Raw genomic sequence first — 25,677 nt, forward strand, 5'->3', positions numbered from 1 at the left:
AGTGCCGCTAGCTCAGAGTCTCCTGACGGATGTGATGGCTACCAAAAAGGGAAAAGGAAATAGGAACGGAATATCTTCACTCCAACGAAAGGAGGCTTTCCAATATCTATGGTAAATGCGCGAACATGCGAGTTTTCTCTCATTAATCATGGTCTGAATGACCTGAAGAGAAAAAATAGCCTTCCACAAAACTGCGGCCTCAACAGCCATGACATTAAATTCAGAGACCGAGAACTCTGGTGGAAGAGCGAGCCCTGTGAGAGAAGATCTGGATAGTCTGGAAGCCTCCAGGGGATGTCCGTGAGCAGGTTTACTAACCCCGTGCACCAAGCACTTCTGGGTCAGTCCAATGGCTAGAGGATCGTGGGACCTGGCTATGAAACAAGGCACCTTGTGATTCATCCGAGACGCCATTAGGTCGACGTCCGGGATGCTCCATTTCTGACAGATCTGGTCGAAGATGGCGGTGTTGCCTGAGGCAAGGCCCTGACAACGCAATACGTCGGCGGCCCAATTGTCCACCCCCATGTTGTGACTACGAATATTGAGGTCATGTGGCGTTCTGCCCAAAACAGGATCCTTGCTACCTCAGTAATGACTGACTTGCTGCGCGTCCCGTCTTGGTGATTTATATACATTACGACGGTGACATCTGACTGAAAGCAAACAGGGTGACCTTCAAGGTGATTCTGCCAGTAGCAAAAGGAGAGGTACAGTGGGTCCGGAAAGTATTCAGACCCCCTTAAAATTTTTCACTCTTTGTTTCATTGCAGCCATTTTGTAAATTCAAAAAAGTTAATTTTATTCTCATTAATGTACACTCTGCTCCCCATCTTGACTGAAAAAAAAACAGAAATGGAGATTTTTTTTGCATATTTATTAAAAAAAACAACAAACTGAAATATCACATGGTCATAAGTATTCAGACCCTTTGCTCAGACACTCATATTTAAGTCACTAGCTGTCCATTTCCTTGTGTTCTTCCTCGAGATGGTTCTACTTCATTGGAGTCCAGCTGTATTTAATTAAACTGATAGGACTTGATTTGGAAAGGCACACACCTGTCTATATAAGAGCTCACAGTGCATGTCAGACCAAATGAGAATCATGAGGTCAAAGGATCTGGCCAAGGAGCTCAGAGACAGAATTGTGGCAAGGCACAAATCTGGCCAAGGTTACAAAATAATTTCTGCAGTATTCATAAGGTTCTGAAGAGCACAGTGTCCTCCATAATCCTTAAATGGAAGAAGTTTGGGACCACCAGAAGTCTTCCTAGACCTGGCCATCCAGCCAAACTGAGCAATCGTGGGAGAAGAGCCTTGGTGACAGAGGTAAAGAAGAACCCCAAGATCACTGTGGCTGAGCTCCAGAAATGCAGTAGGGAGATGGGAGAAAGTTCCACAAAGTCAACTATCACTGCAACCCTCCACCAGTCGGGCCTTTATGGCAGACTGGCCCAACAGAATCCTCTCCTCAGTACAAGACAAATGAAAGCCGGCATAGAGTTTGCTAAAAAAAAAAAACACTTGAAGGACTCCCAGACTATGAGAAATAAGATTCTCTGGTCTGATGAGATGAAGATAGACCTTTTTGGTGATAATTCTAAGCGATATGTGTGGAGAAAACCAGGCACTGCTCATCACCTGACCAATACAATCCCAACAGTGAAACATGGTGGTGGCAGCATCATGCTATGGGGGTGTTTTTCAGCTGCAGGGACAGGATGACTGGTTGCCATTGAAGGAAACATGAATGCGGCCAAGTATTCTGGATGAAAACCTCTTCCAGAGTGCTCTGGACCTCATACTTGGCCGGAGGTTTAACTTTCAACAAGACAATGACCCTAAGAACACAGCTACAATAACAAAGGAGTTGCTTCAGAACAACTCTGTGACAATTCTTGACTGGCCCAGCTAGAGGCCTGACCTAAACCCAATTGAGCATCTCTGGAGAGACCTGAAAATGGCTGTCCACCAACGTTCACCATCCAACCTAACGGAACTGGAGTGGATCTGCAAGGAGAAATGGCAGAGGATCCACAAATCCATGGGTGAAAAACTTGTTGCATCATTCCCAAGAAGACTCATGGCTGTACTAGCTCAAAAGCACTGTAAGGTCCCACCTGCTGATTGGCTGTCCCGCCAAGGGCGTGGACTGGAGGAAAAGGCCCTGTGATAGTCCTAAAATTGTGCAGGGATAGTGCGCTAGTAGTGACGCGATTGCGAGGGGCATGACCCGGTATCAACGGAGGAGAGGGAGAGCAAGACGAGCTCTCTCATTGGACTAAAAGCATGCGATATGGAAAGCACGTGCTAAATGGACGGCGAGATGGGAAGGGGGAGTGGCTAAAGGTCCTGCAAGGGGGTACCATGGGGAGGACCCAGACGTACATCAAAAGTGAGTACCAAATCCTTCTTCACCCTTGAGGATGATGTCAGGATCCTCTGGGTGGATGAGGGTTCTGGGATATGGCATCCTCCTTCCTGCACCGCCAGTCCAGATGGTGCAGAAGACTGTGTAAATCCCTAAAAAGGGGAAAGTCCAGAAACATGTGACCACCGTCATCCTCCTGGACCACTAAGGAGAGGGCTGGGGGGGGGAAAGAGCTAGGCCGAGCCACCGGGAATCACCCCTATGCACCGTGAGGTGACAGTGGATTAGGTCCTGCACTGCAGCTCCGAGAGTGGGCGATACCATATTGCTCTCTTGTGAGAAAACGGGGAGAAACCTGAAAGAAAAAGGGGAAAGGATTTATAGAAAATGACAGGGTGACCGGAAAAGGAAAAGACTGATCTGGGATCAGATCCAGGTCTGCCTCCTACTGACACTAAGCTTAAACTGTTGAGCTTTGTGCCAGTCGATGGGTGTATACTGCTGAATAACTGCTATTTTCCTTTTCTTGCCTAGTGTCAGCCTCCTAGCGACACAAGCATACACCCGTGGTTACCAGAGTCTCTCAATGAAGCGATAATGAAATAAGACATGCGTAATCAACATCTCCCCGACTTATCAGTCACCTAGCACCCCCATGCATATTTGAGAATTGAGTGAGAAAGTGCTTGTAGGGCAGAGTAAGAGTAATTAGATGCCGGGTAAAGCATCGTTCGGGAACAGGCATCTAGACTGTATGGTGGGCTTAAGATCCAGCTCAACCCTAACTTCTCCCTATTCTAAATTGAATATTGTTCTGTTGAAGTCACTTTATTTGGACTCATTAAAAAGGTCAGGACACACAAAGGACACCACACAGACATCGCGGCATGTGCAGCAGGACACTAGATCCATGCTAAGGCTGGTTTCACACTTGCATTTCAAAACGCATGGTGAAAAAACGCATGTAAACGCGTGCAAACGCTGCGTTTTTTTGACGCATGCGTTTTTGCATGTGGTGAAAAAAACGCTGCGTTTTGACGCGTTTACATGCGTTTTTTCATGCGTTTGCGTTTTTTAAACGCATGCTGAGAAATGTGTGACAGCTGCCAATCATCAATCATCAAAATAATGTAAAAAACCCACTATAAACAGAAATAGTTAGGGTTAGGGGTAGGGTTAGGGGTAGGGATCATAACCCTAACCCTAAAGGGATCCTAACCCTAAGCCTAAAGGGATCCTAACCCTAACCCTAAAGGGATTAGGGTTAGAGTTAGGATCCCTTTAGGGTTAGGGTTAGGATCCCTTTAGGGTTAGGGGTAGGGTTAGGGGTAGGGTTAGGGATAGGGTTAGGATCCCTTTAGGGTTAGGGTTAGGATCCCTTTAGGGTTAGGGTTAGGATCCCTTTATCACCTTTATGGTGGGGGGTGGTGTTATGATCCGGTGGTTTAGGAACAACATGAGACAAGCTCTGAAGGAGGTGGTATCTGTACTGACCGCAGACCCTGAACCTAGCAGCGCAACTAGAAATAGCCGTGGGGGGTACCTGACGCTCCCTACACCCCTCGGCACAGCCTAAGATCTAACTTCCCCTAAAGATGGAATCAGGAAACCTATCTTGCCTCAGAGAAAATCCCCAAAGGAAAGATAGCCCCCCACAAATATTGACGGTGAGAGGAGGGGAAAATAACATACGCAGAAATGAAATCAGATTTTAGCATAGGAGGCCAGTCTAGCTTGATAGATAGGACAGGAAAGGATACTGTGCGGTCAGTATATTAACCCTATTATTTTCTAATTAAATCCCACTGACGAAATTTAAAGGAAATGCATCTTGGAGAAACCGTGGTAGCCTAAACCTTGAATGCCCTGAATTTTTGTAAAAGACTGGAAAACGGAGAGTTTTGTGTTTATCTGTATCATACACCCGTACCCAGACACAATGTAACGCAGCGTGATGGGAGATCATTGACCCAGATCAATACTGTTGCCCTCACTACAAACTGTTTTGGATTTTGGCCAGTGTTGCTCTATTTGTCATTTCAGACTACTTCATATTTTCTTGACACTTCTATCCCCGGACGAAGCTATACGCGAAACGCGCGTTGGGTTGTTTCCACCATCAGGTAATCAGCTAATTTCTCCTTCTTACGATACTCTGTACCGTTAACCTATATGAGCGTTAATTGAGATAGGTTCACAGTCCTCTTTCTGATCCCCATTGTTTCCGCTTTATTGTGCATACCTCCTTCTCATCTGGTCTCTTTATAGATACTTATCTGGCACTGCATGCACTTTCTTGCAACTATGGATATTGCTGCAGAAAGAATCACCTTATTGAGATTGGCTTTATATTGCTAAAGACTATATTCTTTATATATAGGACACAGTATCCAGCGCTTTATCTATCTAAATATGGTCTATTTTGGAGGATTTATATTTATGAGGATTTATATATTTTTTCACTTTGCTCTATATGGTTTATGAGGATTATTGATGTAACTATCCAGCAAGCCTGTTTGCCATTCTTTATGCACAGCATACGCTATATTCTATATTTCCTTACTATAGTAGTTTAATTGTGATTGTATTTACTACATCTAATATTTTTTTGTCCTATACTGTGCATAAACTATTAAATTTGTTTAGATTTTCTAAACCTACTTTTTCTATACGGAATTTTTTTTGGCATTACTTATCTGTATGGTGGTTATGATTTCTTTTGCATATTTTCTCTGTACCAACTTTTTTATGAATATTCTTTTATATTCTGTATTAATTACGTCATAATAAAATTTGATTTTTTACGGCTATATTGCTTCCTTTTCCCTCTTTTGGATGTTTATATTAATTCGGAGCTTTGCCACTCAACTAGGCAGGTATTTCTCCTATTTTGATGTATTCATATTTTCTTGGTTGCCTTTTTAATTCAGGAGTTTAGAATTGCTGGTAGTTGTCGTGACTATTATCCCATTGCTTATTATTATTTCAGATGCATTCCCTTTCAGAAGATCCTGGTCCTATATATATATATATAGCAAAAATGAGGCAGCACTCCATCATTGCAGTGTTAAACGTGCAGGATTTAATCAACCCACTGTTCAGCCCTGAACAGTGGGTTGATTAAATCCTGCACGTTTAACACTGCAATGATGGAGTGCTGCCTCATTTTTGCCATATATTGATCTATCTGGATACATGGACTGTTATCCTGGTGCCTTGCACCTGAAGATAAGTAGATATTGTGCTGTTCCCTTTTTTCTCTCTCTCTCTCTTATATATATATATATATATATATATATATATATATATATATATATATATATACATATATACATATATATATACATATATATATACATATATATATACATATATATATACACATATATATACACATATATATATATATATATATATATATATATATATATATATATATATATATATATATATATATATATATATATATATATATAACCTCTGCTCTTTGCTTACTCTTCCTGGGTTCACCGTTGTTCCCAGTACCGGATATTGACTTCACTGCCGACATCAATCAGGGAGCTCAACTGCTGAGCGCATTGACATGCCATCAAGCACTGACACCAATTTCAGATACCGGGAGCGTTGGGAGACTCGGCAGCAGACTTGGGGATGAGTAGGAAAGGGATTTGTTTTTTTTTGTTTTTTTTTAACATATTGCACCTGGAGCCCAGAAATTTCTGAAAGTAGAAAACCCCTTAAAGTTTTAAATAGGACTTTTTTTCAGCATGAAATTTCATCTCATGGTCCTATAGTTTTCTACAAACGATATTGTTTTAGTAGTGTTAGGCCGTGAGCCCACAATCTGGAAGTAGCAGCGAGTTGGACACAGCGAATGTTCGATGCATCCAAAGCACTGACGTCTATTGAACGCTGGTAAATCCACATGTGGTCACTGACCCATGCAGATTCACTACGTCCAATACATTCTTATTTTTTTTTTTAAACATCTTTTTATTGAGTTTAACATATTTAACACCGAAAAAGAAGTGGTGAATAAACATCAATGTGATAACATTCACAGTAATTGAAGTAGTCTGTTCCCCTTAAATAGAGCAATATCATTGATGAACCAGTTGGTTATGCAATCAGTTTGAACAGAGTAAGAAGATATAATAAGGACGGTTCACGGCGAAGTGAGGCAGATTTGTGACCACTTTTATGATTAGAGTTAGTAATTCACCAATATGACCTTAATATGACAGATAATAGTACCAAGTAGAAAGAGGGGGAAAGATGGATGGGGGAGGCAGGGTTTGGTAATTACCCCTATGAAGGGGATAGTAGCCGGCTTGTCAAGAAATAAAAACGGGTGAGATGATATAGCAGATCAGAGTGTTTACTTTTGAGTTATAATTTAGTTTAAGAATCCAGAGTATCACTAAGTGTTAATAATGGTCAGATACTCATTACTAGTTCTAAAAGATCTCCAGGGAGCCCATGTTACGTAGAATCTATCTTGTGAGAAGTAGGTGTATGCAGAGATTTCCTCTCTATAGTACAACTGATCTACCTTATTAACCCAATCTGAGAGGCTCAGGCAGCTCCTAGCCATCCAATGAGCTGGGATCAGGAGCTTAGCCGCCGAAAGAAGAAATGCCAGTAAAGATTTATTTTTAAATGTCAAATTGTCTCCCCTCCAATTCAGAAAAATGAGTGTCAGAGATGGAGGCTGCAGTAATTTGCAAATGTCAGTTGTGTATTTCAACACTTCCTTCCAAAAGGTTTGAATTGTTTCACAGGACCACCACATATGTAGGAAAGTCCCAATATCTTTAGAGCATCTCCAGCAGGTTGATGTGGACTTGGGGTACCACAGGTGGGATAACGATGGTGTGGTGTATCATCTAGTGATGACTTTGTACGAATTTTCTTGCACCCTAATGCAACTTGATGGGCCATGCGAATTTTTATATATTTGATCCACCTCCCAATCCTGTAGTTCAATACCCAAATCCTTCTCCCAGCTACGGATAAAAGCTCGTTTGAGTGGTGTTGTATTGACTATGATTACTTGATATAATTTAGTCAGAACTTTCTTTGGTGGATTCCTGTGAACCAAAAGTTTCTCAAAAGTTGTCAGTTCCCTGTGAAGGTTGCCGATTCTGAAGTAATGTTTATGGCATTTTTGAGCCTATTGTAGTGAAGGAAGCTCAGTTGAAGTTGGGGGAATTTTGATTGCAACTCCGTTAGAGGGAGCAAAGTACCGTCAATCACTATACATTCCAAATTGTCTCTGATCTTGTATAGGGGGTCTGAAATTGGGGTCATAGAATCTTTCGGGAAAGCTGTGGTAAATCTGCTACTCTAGCTAGTGGGGAGGGCAAAGGCATTAGCACCTGTGAATATCTTAACCAAGTCCTAATAATATTCTTAGATATTGCGTTTGAGATTTTAATTTTGTGAATAAATTCCTTAGAAGCATGAATTATAGCATGTAGGGGTACTGGGAGTGTGGTGTCCGCTGTTTGTGTCCAAAGCTTATGGGCATCTCCCCTCCACCAATCAATTATTAAAGATAAAGTCGCCGCATTGTGGTACTTTTGAGGGTCTGGGGCTCCCATACCCCCCCTAGATTTGGGAAGTGAAAGCGTTGCATAGTTGATTCTGGGCCTAGAGTCCCTCCATATATACTTCCCAAACAGCGAACGTACCTTTGAGAAGAATGCATTGGGAACAGCTATTGGTAACATTCTAGAAATGTAACTAAATTTAGGGAGTATGAAACCTTTCAAAAGATTTTTCCTTCCTATCCATGAGACATAAGGTGCTCTCCACGACTTCATCACTTCAATGGTGTTATTAAGTAGTGGGGTGTAGTTAAGTGAGAATAGTAAATGCCAATGTGGGCTCAATTTAGTTCCTAAATATTTGATGAATTTCAAGTTCCATTTTATTGGTAATTTAGTTGTGACGCCTCGGATAGTCTTTTGATCTACATTTATACTCATCGCTTCCGATTTGTCCAAATTTATTTTAAAATTTGAGAGGGTTCCAAACTTCTCGAACACCCCCAACACTGCTGGTATCTCTTTATCAGGGTTAGTCAGAGTGAGTGGTAAGTCATCGGCAAAAGCCACTACTGTGTGGGTTGATCCCTCCACTTGAACTCCCACAATGTCTGGGTGCTGTCTAATATTCTGGATTAGAGTCTTGATCGATAGGACAAACAGTGTTGGAGACAAGGGACAGCCCTGTCGCGTGCCATTCTTAATTTCGAAGGGGCGGAAAGGTCCTCGTTTACCCTCACTTTTGCAGTTGGGGAATTATACATTTGGAAGATAGCTTTTGTTAGGTTCAGTGGAAAGCCAAAGCGTCCCAACGTCTCCTGCATGAAAGTCCAGTCCACCCTGTCGAACGGCTTCTCAGCATCCGTTCCAAACAGAACCAATGGTTTATTGTGGGTGAGGGCACGTTGCATTAAATAAAGTACTTTCAAAGAATTGTCTCTTCCCTCTCTGCCCCTCACAAAACCTGTTTGCTCTGGCAAGACCAATGAGTCTAGTATCAGGCCAATTCGATTAGCAATCATCTTCGCAAACAATTTGAGGTCGTTGTTTAAAAGAGAAATCGGCCTGTAATTGCCGCACACTTCGGGGTCTTTGCCCTCTTTGTGTATAAGAGAGATATGGGCCTCCAATGTCTGTTTGGAAAAGGGTGACCCTTCTATTGTTTTATTAAACAATTTCAGAAGCAGAGGGCTGAGGGTTTCCTGGAAGGATTTGTAATATGAGTTTGGGAGGCCATCAGGCCCTGGACATTTACCCATTGGGCTGTTCGACAGGGCGGACCAGAGCTCACTCAGCCCAAAGAGGGTGGCCAATTCAGTTTGTTGAGCCTCGCTAAGGGACGTGAGTTTCAATTATTCTAGGAATGAATTGATCTCGACTTTACGTTCAGTTAACTGATCGTCGATTTCGCCTGGACGTATATTATATAAATCGGCATAATAATCTCTGAAGGCAGAGGCAATTTCATCCGGATTTTTAGTTAATGTACCCCTCGGAGTTTTTATTGAATATATTACCGCTTTTGCCTTCCGTTTTTTTGATCATTGTTACCATAAACCTGGACATTTTATCTCCGTGCGCAAACATTTTATTTTTTCCATCTAGTGTATATTTTAAGCGAGTCTTGGTTTAAAAGGTCTTTTAGAGCTTGTCTTTTTCTTGAGAGTGATGTTGGTATTTGGGCGTTTAGCGATGATTTGTGGTTTTGTTCTAATGTCTGATTGCCTTGTTTTGTTTTTATATGAGGACAAAGAGATCATCTCTCCTCTGATGACCGCCTTATGGGCTTCCCACACTGTTGCAAAGGGGATGGTATCACAATCGTTAATTTCAAAGAATCCCTTTAGTTTTGTTAATATCTTATCTTTGAATGATTTATCAGTCAATAGAGTTTCATTCAACCTCCAAACATTATTTTTAGGCCTATGACCAATCTGTAGTTTGCTAATGAGTATTGAGTGGTCTGAATGAACATTTGGGGTTATTTGGATATCTTTAAGAAGTGAAAACATCTGCAGTGGAATAAAAAGATAATCAATACGACTTTCAGACTGTTGTGTTTGGGAAAAGTGCGTATAATCCTTGGAGGTAGGATGAAAATATCTCCAGGCATCTATTAATTGGTGAAAATTTAGAATCGAGTGGTTATGCCTGAAAGCTTTTTTTGGGATATTAGATTTTCCCGAAGAGTCCATTACTGGTTCCAGTGGAGTATTAAAATCTCCTCCTAATATTAATGGGCCTCAACAAAGCTGTCTACTTCTCTCATTGTTTTAGCTAGCCATATATCCTGTTTTGTGTTGGGTGTGTAGACATTGCCTATCGTAATTAGCTTGTGTGCAACTATTCCGTTAATAAAGATGAACCTACCCTCCTCATCTCTAAGAGTGTCTAGAAGTTGAAAAGGGGTGCGTTTCGATATAGCAATTGCTACCCCCCTAGATTTCCTGGATGTCGAGAAAGAATGGAACCATGTATTAAAATAATTTTTTTTGAAATTGGGGGATTTGTTTTGGACAAAGTGAGTTTCTTGTAATAAAAGAATATCTACGCCGAGCTTCTTAATGTGTGCTAATACCTGGGCTCTCTTGATCGGCGCGTTTAGGCCTCTTACGTTGTATGAAGCGATGGTTGTCTCTTGATTGTGGTCAGTCACACGAAATCTGGATATGGATTGGTCTCCAATGTTTATGTAGGTTTATTCGCCGGCCGAGGTGGGATGGGAGGGTAGGGGGGTAAGAATATGAAAAAGAGAGGTGAAGAAACAGTAACATTATAACAATAACAGAGGCTTGACGCCCAATATCACATATCAGAACCATTAGGCTTTTTAGGTTATACCTAACTGGGATTAAGTTTAAGAAGTAATAATAAACAACGAACATAACACTCAGATAATCTATCTATTCTCCAGAAGATCCAAAGGTAGTAGTTATTAAAACCATCCATAGGAGGAATCCACAAATGTATCAACAACAAATGTAAAGTGGCTCAGAGACCTTTTTTTTTTAAAGATATATATGTAAATAAACATTTATATATGTTACGTGATTAATCGTATTCAGTCTCCGAACCACTTTTGAGATCTCGGCAACTAGAAGGAGGTATCTTCGGTCGATATCTTTGTTCCTAGGAATTGGGAAGATGGGAGTTATCCTGCCGCTATGAAAGTTCATTGCTGAGACTTCGTTTGGCGCTTTTTAGGTCTTTGTCCCTTTGGATTCTCTATAGTGTTCCAGGGCTTGTGGTCCGGAAGGCTCGGGAGTTGAAGATCATTATGAATTGCTCTCAGGTCCGGAAGGTGGTCCAAATGAATGTCCAATTCCTCACATACTCGGCTAATGTTCTAATTGTGAACCTCTTACTATTAGCAGTTATTAGTAGACCGAATGGAAATAGCCCTCGAAAGAGGAAGCGCCACTCCTTGAGGACATCCGTCAGAGGTCTGAGAAGATACCTTTTAGTAAGGGTTGATGGTGCGAGGTCTTGAAAGATTTGGATTTTTTAAGTTTTGTATGTCAGGGTTTCTTGAGATCTGGCATTTCTGATGATTTTTTCTTTCACTCTGAAGTCCATAATCTTGCAAATGATATCTCTTGGTCGTTCCGAGATTTTGGGTTTTGGTTTTAATGCTCTGTGGGCCCTCTCCAAAATCAGGGCCCTCACCCTTACTTAATTCCGCCAACGGGAGGAAGAGCTCCTGGAGAATACAGAGGACGTCCTCCCTGTCAGGGGCCTCCGGAATGCCCCTCACTCTCAGGTTGTTTTTTTTTTTTCTATAAAATTATTTTTCCTGCTTGATTCCCAGTCGCCACTAGATGGGGTATTTGTTCCAGCGTAGCTCCTCTAATGGTGAGACAAAAAATAAGAGAATACAGCTTTTAGAGGAGATTGTGCATCACTTATCTGTTCATCTCCGGATATTAAAGTTCCCATAGACAGCTACCCTGTAGACATCCATAGCGATGTACGTTGTAGATTTTTAGATTGGTTTGTTCCAGTTAGGTAAATTAGTAGACCACTCAAAAATATTTAGAATTGAGAGTCCTCAGTGGTTGATACCTTTTAATGGCTAACTGAAAAGATGGTAACAAATTGCAGGCTTTCGAGACTACACAGGTCTCTTCATCAGGCAAAGACTAAAACAAATTCTGAAGAATCACATTTGTTTTAGTCTTTGCCTGATGAAGAGACCTGTGTAGTCTCGAAACCTTGCAATTTGTTACCATCTTTTCAGTTAGTCATTAAAAGGTATCAACTAGGGTTGAGCGACTTTTAGTTTTTCAGGGTCGAGTCGGGTTTCACGAAACCCGACTTTCTAAAAATTCGGGTCGAGTGAAATCGGCCGATCCTATTGAAAAGTCGGGGTCGGGGATCGGCCGAAACTCGAAACCCAATGTAAGTCTATGGGGGTTTTTTTTTTTTTTTTTTACATTTCCTTCAGGGCGATATAGCAGAAAAGCCGGTAATTCAATTACCGGCTTTTCATTTCTCCTGCCAAAACCCGACATAATATGAGACATGCTTTACATACAGTAAACAATCTCATATCCCCCTTTTTTTTGCATTTTCCACACTACTAATGTTAGTAGTGTGTATGTGCAAAATTTCAGCGCTCTAGCACTTAAATTTAAGGGTTAAATCGCGGAAAAAATTGGCGTGGGCTCCCGCGCAATTTTCTCCGCCAGAGTAGTAAAGCCAGTGACTGAGGGCAGATATTAATAGCCTGGAGAGGGTCCACGGTTATTGCCCCCCCCGGCTAAAAACACCTGCCCCCAGCCACCCCAGAAAAGGCACATCTGTAAGATGCGCCTATTCTGGCACTTGGCCACTCTATTCCCATTCCCGTGTAGCGGTGGGATATGGGGTAATGAAGGGTTAATGCCACCTTGCTATTGTAAGGTGACATTAAGCCAGATTAATAATGGAGAGGCGTCAATTATGACACGTATCCATTATTAATCCAATTGTATGAAAGAGTTAAAAAAAAAACACACACAATATTAAAAAGTATTTTAATGAAATCAACACACCGTTTATTGTAATATTTTATTGTACGCTCAATCCACTTGCTGAAGACCCTCACTCTGTAACAAATAAAAAATAATAAACCAACAATATCCATACCTTCCGTAGATCTGTAACGTCCCACGTTGTAAATCCATCTGAAGGGGTTAAAATATTTACAGCCACAAGCTCTGCTAATGCAGCTGTGCTTGTGGCTGTAAACCCCAGCGAATGAAGGTAATGTAGGTCAATGACCTATAGTTACCTTCATTCGCGGTGATGCGCCCCCTGCTGGATATCCTCATATGACCTCGAGCCTGGGAACTTTTCCCACGCTCCAGGGACATCCAGCAGGGGGCGCATCACCGCGAATGAAGATAACTACAGGTCATTGACCTACATTACCTTCATTCGCTGGGGTTTACAGCCACGAGCAGCGCTGCATTAGCAGAGCTCCTGGCTGTAAAATATTTTAACCCCTTCAGATGGATTTACAACGTGGGACATTACTTACAGATCTACGGAAGGTATGTATATTGTTGGTTTATTATTTTTTATTTGTTACAGAGCGAGGGTCTTCAGCGAGTGGATTGAGCGTACAATAAAATATTACAACAAATGGTGTGTTTATTTCATTAAAATACTTTTTAATATTGTGTTTTTTTTAACTCTTTCATACAATTGGATTAATAATGGATGTGTCATAATTTACGCCTCTCCATTATTAATCTGGCTTAATGTCACCTTACAATAGCAAGGTGGCATTAACCCTTCATTACCCCATATCCCACCACTACACGGGAATGGGAAGAGAGTGGCCAAGTGCCAGAATAGGCGCATCTTCCAGATGTGCCTTTTCTGGGGTGGCTGAGGGCAGATGTTTTTAGCCAGGCGGGGGGGTGGGGGGGATTAATAACCATGGACCCTCTCCAGGCTATTAATATCTGCCCTCAGTCACTGGCTTTACTACTCTGGTGGAGAAAATTGCGCGGGAGCCCAAGCCAATTTTTTCTGCGATTTAACCCTTACATTTAAGTGCTAGAGCGCTGAAATTTTGCACATACACACTACTAACATTAGTAGTGTGGAATATGCAAAAAAAAGGGGGATATGACATGGTTTACTGTATGTAAACCATGTCTCAAATCATGTCGGGTTTTGGCAGGAGAAATGAAAGCCGGTAATTGAATTACCGGCTTTTCTGCTATATCGCGCTGAAGTTAATATAAATAAATAAATATATATATATATATATATATATGAATGATATATATTTATATATTTATATACAGTGGGGCAAAAAAGTATTTAGTCAGTCAGCACTAGTGCAAGTTCCACCACTTAAAAAGATGAGAGGCGTCTGTAATTTACATCATAGGTAGACCTCAACTATGGGAGACAAACTGAGAAAAAAAAAATCCAGAAAATCACATTGTCTGTTTTTTTTAACATTTTATTTGCATATTATGGTGGAAAATAAGTATTTGGTCAGAAACAAACAATCAAGATTTCTGGCTCTCACAGACCTGTAACTTCTTCTTTAAGAGTCTCCTCTTTCCTCCACTCATTACCTGTAGTAATGGCACCTGTTTAAACTTGTTATCAGTATAAAAAGACACCTGTGCACACCCTCAAACAGTCTGACTCCAAACTCCACTATGGTGAAGACCAAAGAGCTGTCAAAGGACACCAGAAACAAAATTGTAGCCCTGCACCAGGCTGGGAAGACTGAATCTGCAATAGCCAACCAGCTTGGAGTGAAGAAATCAAGAGTGGGAGCAATAATTAGAAAATGGAAGACATACAAGACCACTGATAATCTCCCTCGATCTGGGGCTCCACGCAAAATCCCACCCCGTGGGGTCAGAATGATCACAAGAACAGTGAGCAAAAATCCCAGAACCACGCGGGGGGACCTAGTGAATGAATTGCAGAGAGCTGGGACCAATGTAACAAGGCCTACCATAAGTAACACACTACGCCACCATGGACTCAGATCCTGCAGTGCCAGACGTGTCCCACTGCTTAAGCCAGTACATGTCCGGGCCCGTCTGAAGTTTGCTAGAGAGCATTTGGATGATCCAGAGGAGTTTTGGGAGAATGTCCTATGGTCTGATGAAACCAAACTGGAACTGTTTGGTAGAAACACAACTTGCCGTGTTTGGAGGAAAAAGAATACTGAGTTGCATCCATCAAACACCATACCTACTGTAAAGCATGGTGGTGGAAACATCATGCTTTGGGGCTGTTTCTCTGCAAAGGGGCCAGGACGACTGATCCGGGTACATGAAAGAATGAATGGGGCCATGTATCGTGAGATTTTGAGTGCAAACCTCCTTCCATCAGCAAGGGCATTGAAGATGAAACGTGGCTGGGTCTTTCAACATGACAATGATCCAAAGCACACCGCCAGGACAACGAAGGAGTGGCTTCGTAGGAAGCATTTCAAGGTCCTGGAGTGGCCTAGCCAGTCTCCAGATCTCAACCCTATAGAAAACCTTTGGAGGGAGTTGAAAGTCCGTGTTGCCAAGCGAAAAGCCAAAAACATCACTGCTCTAGAGGAGATCTGCATGGAGGAATGGGCCAACATACCAACAACAGTGTGTGGCAACCTTGTGAAGACTTACAGAAAACGTTTGACCTCTGTCATTGCCAACGGATATATTACAAAGTATTGAGATGAAATTTCGTTTCTGACCAAATACTTATTTTCCACCATAATATGCAAATAAAATGTAAAAAAAACAGACAATGTGATTTTCTGGATTTTTTTCTCTCAGTTTGTCTCCCATAGTTGAGGTCTACCTATGATGTAAATTACAGACGCCTCTCATCTTTTTAAGTGGTGGAACTTGCACTATTGCTGACTGACTAAATACTTTTTTGCCCCACTGTATATATATATATATATATATATATATATATATATATATATATATATATATATATATATATATAACAAAACCCGACTTTTAAGTAGAGATCGCCGACCGCCGACCCGATCCCAGAGTGGGATCAGGTCGGGTTTCATGAAACCCGACTTTGCTAAAAGTCGGCGACTTTTGAAAAGTGCTGATCTGTTTCGCTCAACCCTAGTATCAACCACTGAGGACTCTCAATTCTAAATATTTTTCTATCTACTGGCTAACACGGTACCAAGATATATTTCTTTCCTAGACCACTCAAGGCATTCTGTGCTTCTTAAGTGACTAGCTATACAGTTGTATTTAGCTATGCCTTAGGATCGAGTACACTTATTTATCCTTGCAAGGTGGTGTAGTAAAAGTCAGAGCTCGAGTACTTCAAGATGGGGGGGGGGGGGATAAGGTGCGTTTTGATTTTATATTTGTAGCACCACTTCCCTAGCCCTATCTTCCCTCCTTTTAGTTATAGGGGCTGCTTGAAGAAAGCTCAAGATGGCGCTGAGGTCTCTTACCTTATATCTATAAGGTGCAGCTGCCGTCTCCTGCCAAACAAGCAGTGCTTGTAATCTCCAGCTCTTGCGTGGCTCCTCACAGTCCCACTTGCGCTCCTTTTGCGCTCTCTCCCTCAGATCGAGGGACCCAGGAGATCCCTATCCAGCGGCCTTCCCGCCGCAGCTTGCGCACGCCGTCCACGATGGCAGGTGGGGGATGGAGGGTGCCTGTTCCCCTGATGTTGCACGGGGTCAGGTCGGCGTGGCTTCCTCCGCCGGAGTTCTCACGGCAGGAAGGGGGACTGCTTACCCCTCACTGAGGTACGTTGTGTTCCTGCAGCGTCTTCTGTGCAGAGGGAGGAGGGGGACAGGGGGCCAGCGTCCTGTCTTGCACGCCGCTCCATTGTCTGTCTCCCACAAGGCCTCAGTGATGCGGACTTCTCTGGGGTGGGTGATCCTATTTGTGAGAAGTTTTTTTCTTGCCTCTATCGAGGTGTGATGGACTTAGGCTACGTTCACATTAGCGTCATGCGACGCTGCGTCGCCGACGCAACGCACGACGCATCGGAAACGCACGCAAAAACGCAACTTTTGTGACGCAAGCGTCGGACGCATGTGTCGTAAAACGCAGCGTTTTTGGTGCGTTTTTACAAAAACGCAGCGTTTTACGACGCATGCGTTGTCAAACACTGATTAGATCTTTACACACAATTTAGTGTCTAGACACTAGATAACACCACCAATGAATAGAAGAGGGTGGGTCTAGTGTCTAGACAATCGATAATGCCACCAATGGGTAGATGGGGGTGGGTATTAATGTAATAGTGGTATATATACCCCGGCATACATTATTTCCAACCATAGAGCATCAAGATGGATCGTTCCATGGAGAGTATCTACCTCACTTTTCAGCTGGAATTAGCCCTTGCTATAGCTTATGCTTTTGCCTGTCAAGAACAGAGGAAAAGAGACAAACAACGGAGAAGGAGTCGTCGGCGTTTTTGGCTACACCCTATAGTGGAAGTCCGAGAGAGTCGTGGAGTGTACCATTGTCTTTTTGGCGAATTAAATGAGAACCAGGACAAATATTTTGAGTACACCAGGATGTCAAAAGACAGCTTCCGATATCTGCTGCGTCTGGTGGAAGGAGCCATTTCCAGGCAGGACACGCAGCTCCGTAAATCGATTTCCCCTGAGGAACGTCTGCTGGTGACTCTACGGTACGTAATGGAATGTGAAGGATTTATATGTTCTTGCCACTTTTTAAATTAACGTGTTTTTGTTTTTTGGGGTGGGGGATTGTAATTAAAAATGAAAAATTCTTTCATAACAATTAAATTAATTATATTTATTTATTTATTTTTCTTCTTGTCAGTTTCCTGGCTACCGGAGAGACATTGAGATCACTGCATTTCCAGTTTCGGATTGGAGTCTCAACACTGTCGGGTATTATTGCAGACACATGCCGCGCATTGTGGGACAACCTCAGGGAGGAATTTTTACCCATCCCTACAAGAGAATTATGGCATGCCAACGCCCAAAAATTTGAAAAAGTTTGTGATTTCCCTAACTGTATCGGAGCCGTGGATGGCAAGCACATTAGGATTACCAAGCCTTCAAGAAGTGGATCTCTTTTTTATAATTATAAAAAATACTTTTCCACCGTGCTGATGGCAATTGCAGGTGCGGACTGCAGGTTTCTCGCTGTGGACATTGGAGCGTTTGGTCGTGCAAATGATTCACGGACATTTAAGGAGTCTGACATGGGCCGAAGATTATACGAGAACAATTTTAATTTCCCCCATCCACGACCTCTTCCTAACACCGAAGGCCCGGCCCTGCCATTTGTTGTGGTTGGGGATGAGGCTTTTCAAATGTGTGGCAACCTACTTAAACCGTACTCTAGTCGGAGGTTGGACCGCACAAAAAGTATTTTTAATTATAGACTGTCCAGGGCCCGAAGAACTGTGGAGTGCGCCTTTGGCATTCTGGTGTCCAAATGGCGTATCTTAGGATCCGCAATAAATTTGAAAATTGAGACAGTGGATGAGGTGGTGAAGGCGTGTGTGGTTCTACACAATTTTATTATTGATAAAGAGAGAGTCAACGTTGAACTTGATGAACCCATACAAAATCCATTGCCTGATTATCAAGCTCATCCTCTGCGGACAACTTTGGAGATTGCTCATATGAGGGACCAATTTGCTGCATATTTTGTTTCCGATGTTGGCCGTGTTTCTTGGCAAGATCAAATGGTGTAATTCAACGTGTTGTTATGATGTTATGTAAACACTGAGGAGCCCATGTAACCATCATATGTTTGGTTATTAATGTCACCCGATTGTCTAATGCGTTGTGTTTGTTAATAAAGTTTATTGTGCCTTTCCGCCTTTCCGTTTTCACAAAACAAATCTCCCATCCGTTTTTCCATAGTAATTGTAAAAAATCCTATTTTATTGAAAGTAATGATTGTCCCACAAAATTTATGTGAGCACCAGTACCCAAATGGACTGTGACAAAACAATAAAATTTGCAGCCGTGAGTACCATAGTTTTGACGTATAAAACTTCATCGGCTCCCACCTTGTTAACCATAATTAATACTGAAGACTATTTTCATATGGAACCTGGCTTGACAAGGAGGGAAACTATCATGTTTGCAAAACTCTACAGAGTTAACACTATTGTACTCAGGATGGTAGAATTTGTCCAGAGTCAAATAGTGGCGACACTGTGAACATTGCTTCCACCTCACCTGACCAATATTTTAAAGGGAACCAGTCACCTGTATTTTGTGGGACTGGAACACCCCAAAACTCTGCCCATATGAGCCAAAAACAGTCCCACCAAATTCAGGTGACAGGTTCCCTTTAAGGTACATTAATAAAACTATTCTACAACGATAACTACCAGTGATACCACCGGACCGTGATCGTTGTTTATTGGTCGTGTGGTTGATGGAGAGCTGTCACACAGCCAGCTCTCCAGCAACCCAAAAAGAGCAAGTCCCGTGTAATCTGGGAAATGTTATGAAGCGCATGGCCGCACTCACGATGTTTACCATTGTAAATGTAGTTATTAAAAATACAAAACAACATTTTATTACGGTGTGTGACACGTCCATCGCCGTCAGCTTTCCGTACTGTGCCAGCCCTAAACCACAGTACAGCGTTTATTATTAACGGTGTGCTCTGATTTACGGGCGGGAATCACAGTGTAAGTAATTGCGGAAAGATGACGGCGAGGGACGTGGTTGACACCTTTTTTGATTTGTGGGGTATTTTTTAATTTTTATTTGAGTGTTTAAAACACTGCGCTAGTAACCCAATATTACCTATTTTAAAATAAAGACATCGCTTGATCGGTGTCTAACTCGCCGATCCAACAATGACAGCGTGGGTAACAAAAAAAAATCATAATCATTCGTTGACACCCAAAATCTCACAGCAGGGGCTCTATCGTTTTACGATTACAGAAAAGATAACGTTGGTTACACAAATAAACCAACTTTATCTATACTGAAATCGTTGTGTGATGGTACATTTTAAACTTGACATATTGAGCAATGCTGGTTGTGTTTGTAACAGCTGATAGTACAATGAGCGCCAGGCCTATAAAACAATTAATAAAAAAAAAACTAAAAAATATTGTCAGACATTGCACATCAGGTGTTACAAAGACAATATTTGTGTATACGGCGCAAGGTGTCATTTGGTGAAAACTTTATTTGAGACAATAAAAACCAATTTTTTGTAAACCAAATAAATTTTTTATTTTGGGACAGGAAAAAAAATTAGGGACATAACATTACGGGGTACCTACATCCACAACTAAAGGGGATTGATATCCCTCACTTCTGGTGGGTGTGGAAGAGACCGAGGAGGAGGACGAGGAGGAGGAGGACGAGGGGGAGGAAGCAGCAGCATATTCAATGATACTTGACGGGATGCCGACATCCATCCACTGTTGGGATACTTCCAAAGCAGGTGAGGGAGGAGGAGGAGGGACGACGACCAGTGTCCTTGGCTGGCTACTCCGGCTCCGGGTCGACCCAGGCTGTGTTGACGGTGTGCTCCTTGTAGACCCAGGCTGGGTACTGGGTGTGCTCCGTGTAGACCCAGCCTGGGTACTTGGTGTGCTCCGGGTCGACCCAGGCTGTGTTCTGGTGGTAGTTGTGGGAGCAGCCATAGCCAAGGTCGTAGTGCTAGTCGTCGTCGTCTTGGTCTTCTTTTTTTTCCTCCTCTCTCCCTCTGTGTGTGGGTCGGCTTCCCGTCTGTGCCCGTGTGCCCTTGAAGGCCGGTCTTGCTCCGACCTTTGGGGCTCTGTTCTGTGGTGGCGGTGGCCCTCGTCACGCGGACCTCTGTGGTGGTGCTCTGCAGCAGGAGTCGGAGTCATGGCAGCCAGCGATGGTACTGTGGGCGCATTTGTCGCTGACTGCATGACCCGAGCCTGCTGCAGAGCAGTGACATAAAGATTGTTGCAGCCCTGCATGACCGAAATCTGGAGTTCCGGCGTAAGATGTTCAACCATCCCGTTGTGAAGGGCATTAAAAAAATGTTTCGCCGGCCTCGCGAGATCCGTTTCGATGTTTTCAAGACGCCGCTCGATATTTGACATTTTATCGCACAGCGCCTTGAAACCATTCTGAAAGACGGTACTCAAATGTAAAAATTCGGGCATGGGCGCCCTGTCCGAGGCCCGCTGACGCTGTCGGGAAGACCCGAAGGAAGGAGCGACAGAGGCCTCGGCCAGGGGAACATCTGATGGACCGGCTGCCGGTTCGCCAGATTGTGGTGGTGCAGACCTGCTCTCGCTGTGGGATGGCTGCGAGGCTTGAGATGGCGCTTCACAAAGGACCGCTCCAGAGGGTCGGACAGGCTCGCGGGTGCTGCTGTGTGTTCTGTGAAAACATAAGGAAAGCATTAGTATACTCAATATCAAATTTCACAGGCGTCATTAAAAATTAACTTTACCGCCAGGTATCCATTACCGCCATTAATATTAACCTATTTTTAATCTTGACACTGCATATGCACCATCAATATTAAAAAAAACACATTTATTTTATTCCAAATAGTCACCCATGATTGCGATTTAACGCCAGACAATTATGCTTACGTTGGAATTGCCATGACGTCACGGTCATGTGACCGAGACGTCATCACAGGTCCTTTGAGCTGAGCAAGCATGGGAACATAACCTGCCTTGCAGTGGAATGTATGGCGTGTCTATAATATTTTAATTATTTGTGTATAACTAAATCGGGGATACACCTGGATAGGTACTATACTAATCCCCTATGAAATATTGGCTGGGCATGGCCAATCTACTAGCTTTCTGTGTTCTGTATACTTCCGATTTCAGGGACATTACTAGTAAGTCACGCTCACCATTGTAGTAATCCCAGAAGGGAGCTGCTGTGTAAAGTGTGAGAATACCAGAAATGAATATAAATTCGAGGTCAACGAGGCGTGAAAAGTAAAAACAAAATACTTTATTCACTTCAATCAGAAGCAGAGGATGAAACATCTGCACAATACAATAAAAACACTATCTACGTGTTTCAGGTCTGATGTTCCCTGCCACCTGAAACGCGTAGATAGTGTCTATGGTATTGTGCTGATTTTTCATCCTCTGCTTATGATTGAAGAGGATAAAAGTATGTATTTTTTACTTTTCACGCCTCGGTGAACTCACCTTTTTTTTTTTGTTTAAATACTTTGTACTTGCCAAAATAAATGGCTGGGCAATAAGCTAAGTGGCTGGAATGTAGTATGTGAATATGCATGTTGTAAAAACTAGGTGTGTGCATAGGTACTAGACTTACTCTCTGCTTTCAAGGACCGGTCTCAAGAATTGCAGTATACGGTTATACTTGTAAACCGAGGTCCTTGAAGCCGCTGCACCACTACGGGCCTGTCCTTCCTTTTTCAGGCCCCTCTTGAAACGGTCCTTCATGGAGCGCCATCTGGTCCGCAGTTTTCGAACTGTGTATAAATAAATAAAAAAACACAACAAAATTTAGAGAATATATTGACAACGATTACGCAACCGTGTGCAATACCAATAGAAGACATCACAGACGGTTGTGTAATCCTAGCATGATGGGTCACAGCAGCATTTTGGAAATACTTACGAAAACTAGCTTAGACCGTGGGGGAAGCGCTGTCGAAGCCATCCCACAGCAATTGTGCCACCTCTTTCCACATACACCGCAATATGCCCTGGTCCGCGTGCCGGGGGTCACGGCTGTCCCACAACGGGCCCCGTTCCTCTATGGATGCCACCATGAGGTCGATGTTGAGGGGTTCATCCAGGGCCCGTTGTGAAACCTAGAAAAAATGGAAAATATTAATTGTTGCAAGATAAATAAAAGTTGACCCTACCTCCTCCACCGCCACCTACCACACACAACACCACCCCATCCCGCCACCCCCCATACCCGCCCAAAAAAAAAAAAAAAAAAAAGTTTAAAAAAAAACTTACTCTCCGTCCTGCAACCACAGCTTGGCCCCGTGGTCTCTGCTCCTGCTCCGGTCTCTGCTCCTGCTCCCTCTCTTCCTCCTGGCTCTCCTCCTCACTTGAAGAAGCCTGCAAAATAGTTTACCAAAAAGTTGAGTGACCCATCTACAAATGAAAGCGAATATAGTAATAGTAGATCATGTACTCACCTCACTCCTCAGCGGTGGGGTGCTGGAATCACTGCCGCTGGCCATGACTATTAATTCAATTCTGAAATAAAGAACAAAATAATTGTTCCTATGCTCCTATGCACAATCCAGCAATATAAAAAAAAAAAAAAAAAAAAAGGCATTTAAACCACAAACAACATTGCACTCCAACCTAACGCTGAGCAAACAACACTGCCACATTGATTAAATTAAAGAAACAATGGCTGAGACAACCCAATGCCAGATTAAACTAAAGCCTAAAGATAAGATCTACAACAGACCCCATGTTGTAATACCAAAAGTTTTTTTTTTTTTTTAAAGTACAGTAATCCACGGAGCAAGAAACCCCAAAAACACAATAGATTTTTGAAAGGAAAAAAATGTAAATATTTAAAAACACCATACTTTACAATAAAACCGACAGGGCCGGAGACAATAGAAGGGCATACAACGCCATACATCACAGCCAGAAACATACAACAATGTCTTTACACAACCACAGTGCAGAACTACACAACTTGCAATAAAAAAATTATTACATGTAAAAGGGCGCATAATCATTCTATGCACTACCATACTTTACAATAAAACCGTCAGGGCCGGAGACTATTAAACGCCATCATATAACGCAATTTTTAAACATCACAACTGAATACAAAAAACACCACCAAACCAAATAATTGAAAATAAAATTCTATCCTGAAAAGAACAATCATCAAGGCCGCAGACACAATGAAACGCCATCCTATACAACGCCATACATCACAACCAGACTAAAAATACAACAATATCTTTAACCACAGTGCAGAATATAAAACACAACTTGCAAAAATAATTTTAAACCACATGTAGAAAATGCACAGAATCATTGTATACTTACATCTCTGGACAGCGGATAAGTAGAAGTGTTCTGGGATGTGTAGAAGTGTTCTGGTGATGGATTTCTTGCCTCAAGATGCTGCAGTAGAAGTGACAAACAATCCAAACATTTTCTTTATATAGGGGGGATGTTTATCTACTGTTTGCACTGTCTAGACACTGTCTAGACACCTTTTTGTTCAATTTTATGTAACGACGCATGCGTCGTACAACGCATGCACGACGCACACATGCGACGCAAGTGCGTTGTCAATGTGTTTCAATGGAGATTTTAACGCAATGTCGACGCACGAGCGACGCAAGTGCGACGCATGCGTTTTTTAGACGCTCGAAAAATGCAACATTGTCGCGTCTCCGACGCCACCCAGGTGCGGTGAAACGACGCATGCGTCGTGCGTTTTACCGAAAACGCACGACAACGCAACGCATGCGTCCCCAATGTAAAAGATGGGGCGCATGACGCATGCGTTGCCGTGCGTCGGCGACGCAGCGTCGCATGACGCTAATGTGAACGTAGCCTTAGTGTCTTTTTAGCTGGTGTCCGGGGCCGTATGGTGGTATAAGCTTCAGATGAGGCAGGAGCTCTATGTTCCACGTCCTCCCTCATGGGCGGCCATCTTGGATCTCCCACGTCCAATACATTCTATCGATATAATTTCTCTTGCCGAGACTCACGTCTACTCAAGAGAAACTGACATGCTGCAATCACAGGGGTGATTCGCAGATGTCTGTGGATGCACAGTGGACATTGGATTTCTAGAAATCCCATCCACTATGCTGTAACATCTGGCCGCTGCAGGTTTCACGCTGCATACATACGTAGTGTAAAACCTGCAGCAATTACTGGTCATTGGCACATACACTTATTGTACAGCTCCGTAAACCAGCCACAGTGGCTAAGCTGCAGTATTGGAGAGGGTGGGTGTATCTCAAAATCCACTCAACCTGAATCTATAATATAACGCTGGGAGCGTCACTCTGTCCGAAGCCTCTATAGACTGCGCAAGCGCAAGCGCCGGCGCAGTCTGGGCCTCACAGAGCGACGCTCCCGGGAGATCGCGGTATGCGTAAGCACTGAACGCATACCGCGATCTCCACCGGAGAGTCAGGGACCGCCAGCAGGGAGGGTAAGTATACTCACCTTTCCCGGTTCCAGCGCTGCTTGCGGCTCCGTCTCCCGGCTCCTCTGCTCCCGGCTCCGGAGGGCGCGGACTGCGCAGGCGCCGATTCCTGCTGCCGGAATCGGCGCCTGCGCAGTCCGCGCTTTCCGGCGCCATTTTCTTGAAGACACACTCCGGCTCCACTGCAGGTGTGTCTTCAAGAAAATGGCGCCGGAAAGCGCGGACTGCGCAGGCGCCGATTCCTGCTGCCGGAATCGGCGCCTGCGCAGTCCCCGCTTTCCGGCGCCATTTTCTTGAAGACATACCTGCAGTGGAGCCGGACGATAGGTGAGTATGGTATTTTTTTTTTTTTTATATGGCAGCAGCATTCGGGGGCATACACACTGGAGCGGGGGGCATATAATACAATGGTGGCGCAGGATGGGAGCAGCACATGACAGAACGGGCGCAGGATGGCAGCAGCACATGACAGAACGGGCGCAGGATGGCCGCAGCACATGACAGAACGGGCGCAGGATGGCCGCAGCACATGACAGAACGGGCGCAGGATGGCCGCAGCACATGACAGAACGGGCGCAGGATGGCCGCAGCACATGACAGAACGGGCGCAGGATGGCAGCAGCACATGACAGAACGGGCGCAGGATGGCAGCAGCACATGACA

General features: G+C 43.3%; 1 protein-coding gene and 1 long non-coding RNA gene across 4 annotated transcripts; both read right to left on the bottom strand.

Annotated features, from left to right (window-relative positions):
* Positions 1 to 6,549: 6,549 nt before the first annotated feature.
* Positions 6,550 to 24,516, bottom strand: LOC138642721 (uncharacterized). The gene is made up of 3 exons (XR_011314083.1): positions 24,412 to 24,516; positions 16,366 to 16,847; positions 6,550 to 11,768 (listed from the first exon to the last, which is right to left on the bottom strand). It is a non-coding gene; the product is annotated as an uncharacterized lncRNA (long non-coding RNA).
* On the bottom strand, positions 20,096 to 24,294 carry LOC138642716 (sialidase-like). Of its 3 annotated transcripts, XM_069731121.1 has the most exons (4): positions 23,015 to 24,293; positions 22,830 to 22,934; positions 22,171 to 22,675; positions 20,096 to 21,243 (listed from the first exon to the last, which is right to left on the bottom strand). In XM_069731121.1, exons 3-4 carry the CDS (start codon positions 22,299 to 22,301, stop codon positions 20,151 to 20,153), a joined length of 1,224 nt encoding a protein of 407 aa, XP_069587222.1. In that variant the 5' UTR covers positions 22,302 to 22,675; positions 22,830 to 22,934; positions 23,015 to 24,293; the 3' UTR covers positions 20,096 to 20,150. The 3 variants fall into 3 exon arrangements, with proteins under 3 accessions (XP_069587222.1, XP_069587211.1, XP_069587233.1); XM_069731110.1 differs by having other exon boundaries at positions 22,830 to 24,294; XM_069731132.1 differs by lacking the exon at positions 20,096 to 21,243 and having other exon boundaries at positions 22,002 to 22,675; positions 23,015 to 24,288.
* Positions 24,517 to 25,677: the final 1,161 nt, after the last annotated feature.

This window comes from Ranitomeya imitator, chromosome 1, assembly GCF_032444005.1.
Source record: "Ranitomeya imitator isolate aRanImi1 chromosome 1, aRanImi1.pri, whole genome shotgun sequence".
NCBI lineage: Eukaryota > Metazoa > Chordata > Amphibia > Anura > Dendrobatidae > Ranitomeya > Ranitomeya imitator.

Bases quoted from the DNA above. Each gene is read 5' to 3' on its own strand.
- LOC138642716 (XM_069731110.1), bottom strand. From the start codon at position 22,301: ATGAAGGACCGTTTCAAGAGGGGCCTGAAAAAGGAAGGACAGGCCCGT. The intron at 21,244-22,170 runs GTAAGTCTAGTA...ATGTTTTCACAG, and splicing joins CCGGTCCTTGAAAGCAGAGA to AACACACAGCAGCACCCGCG.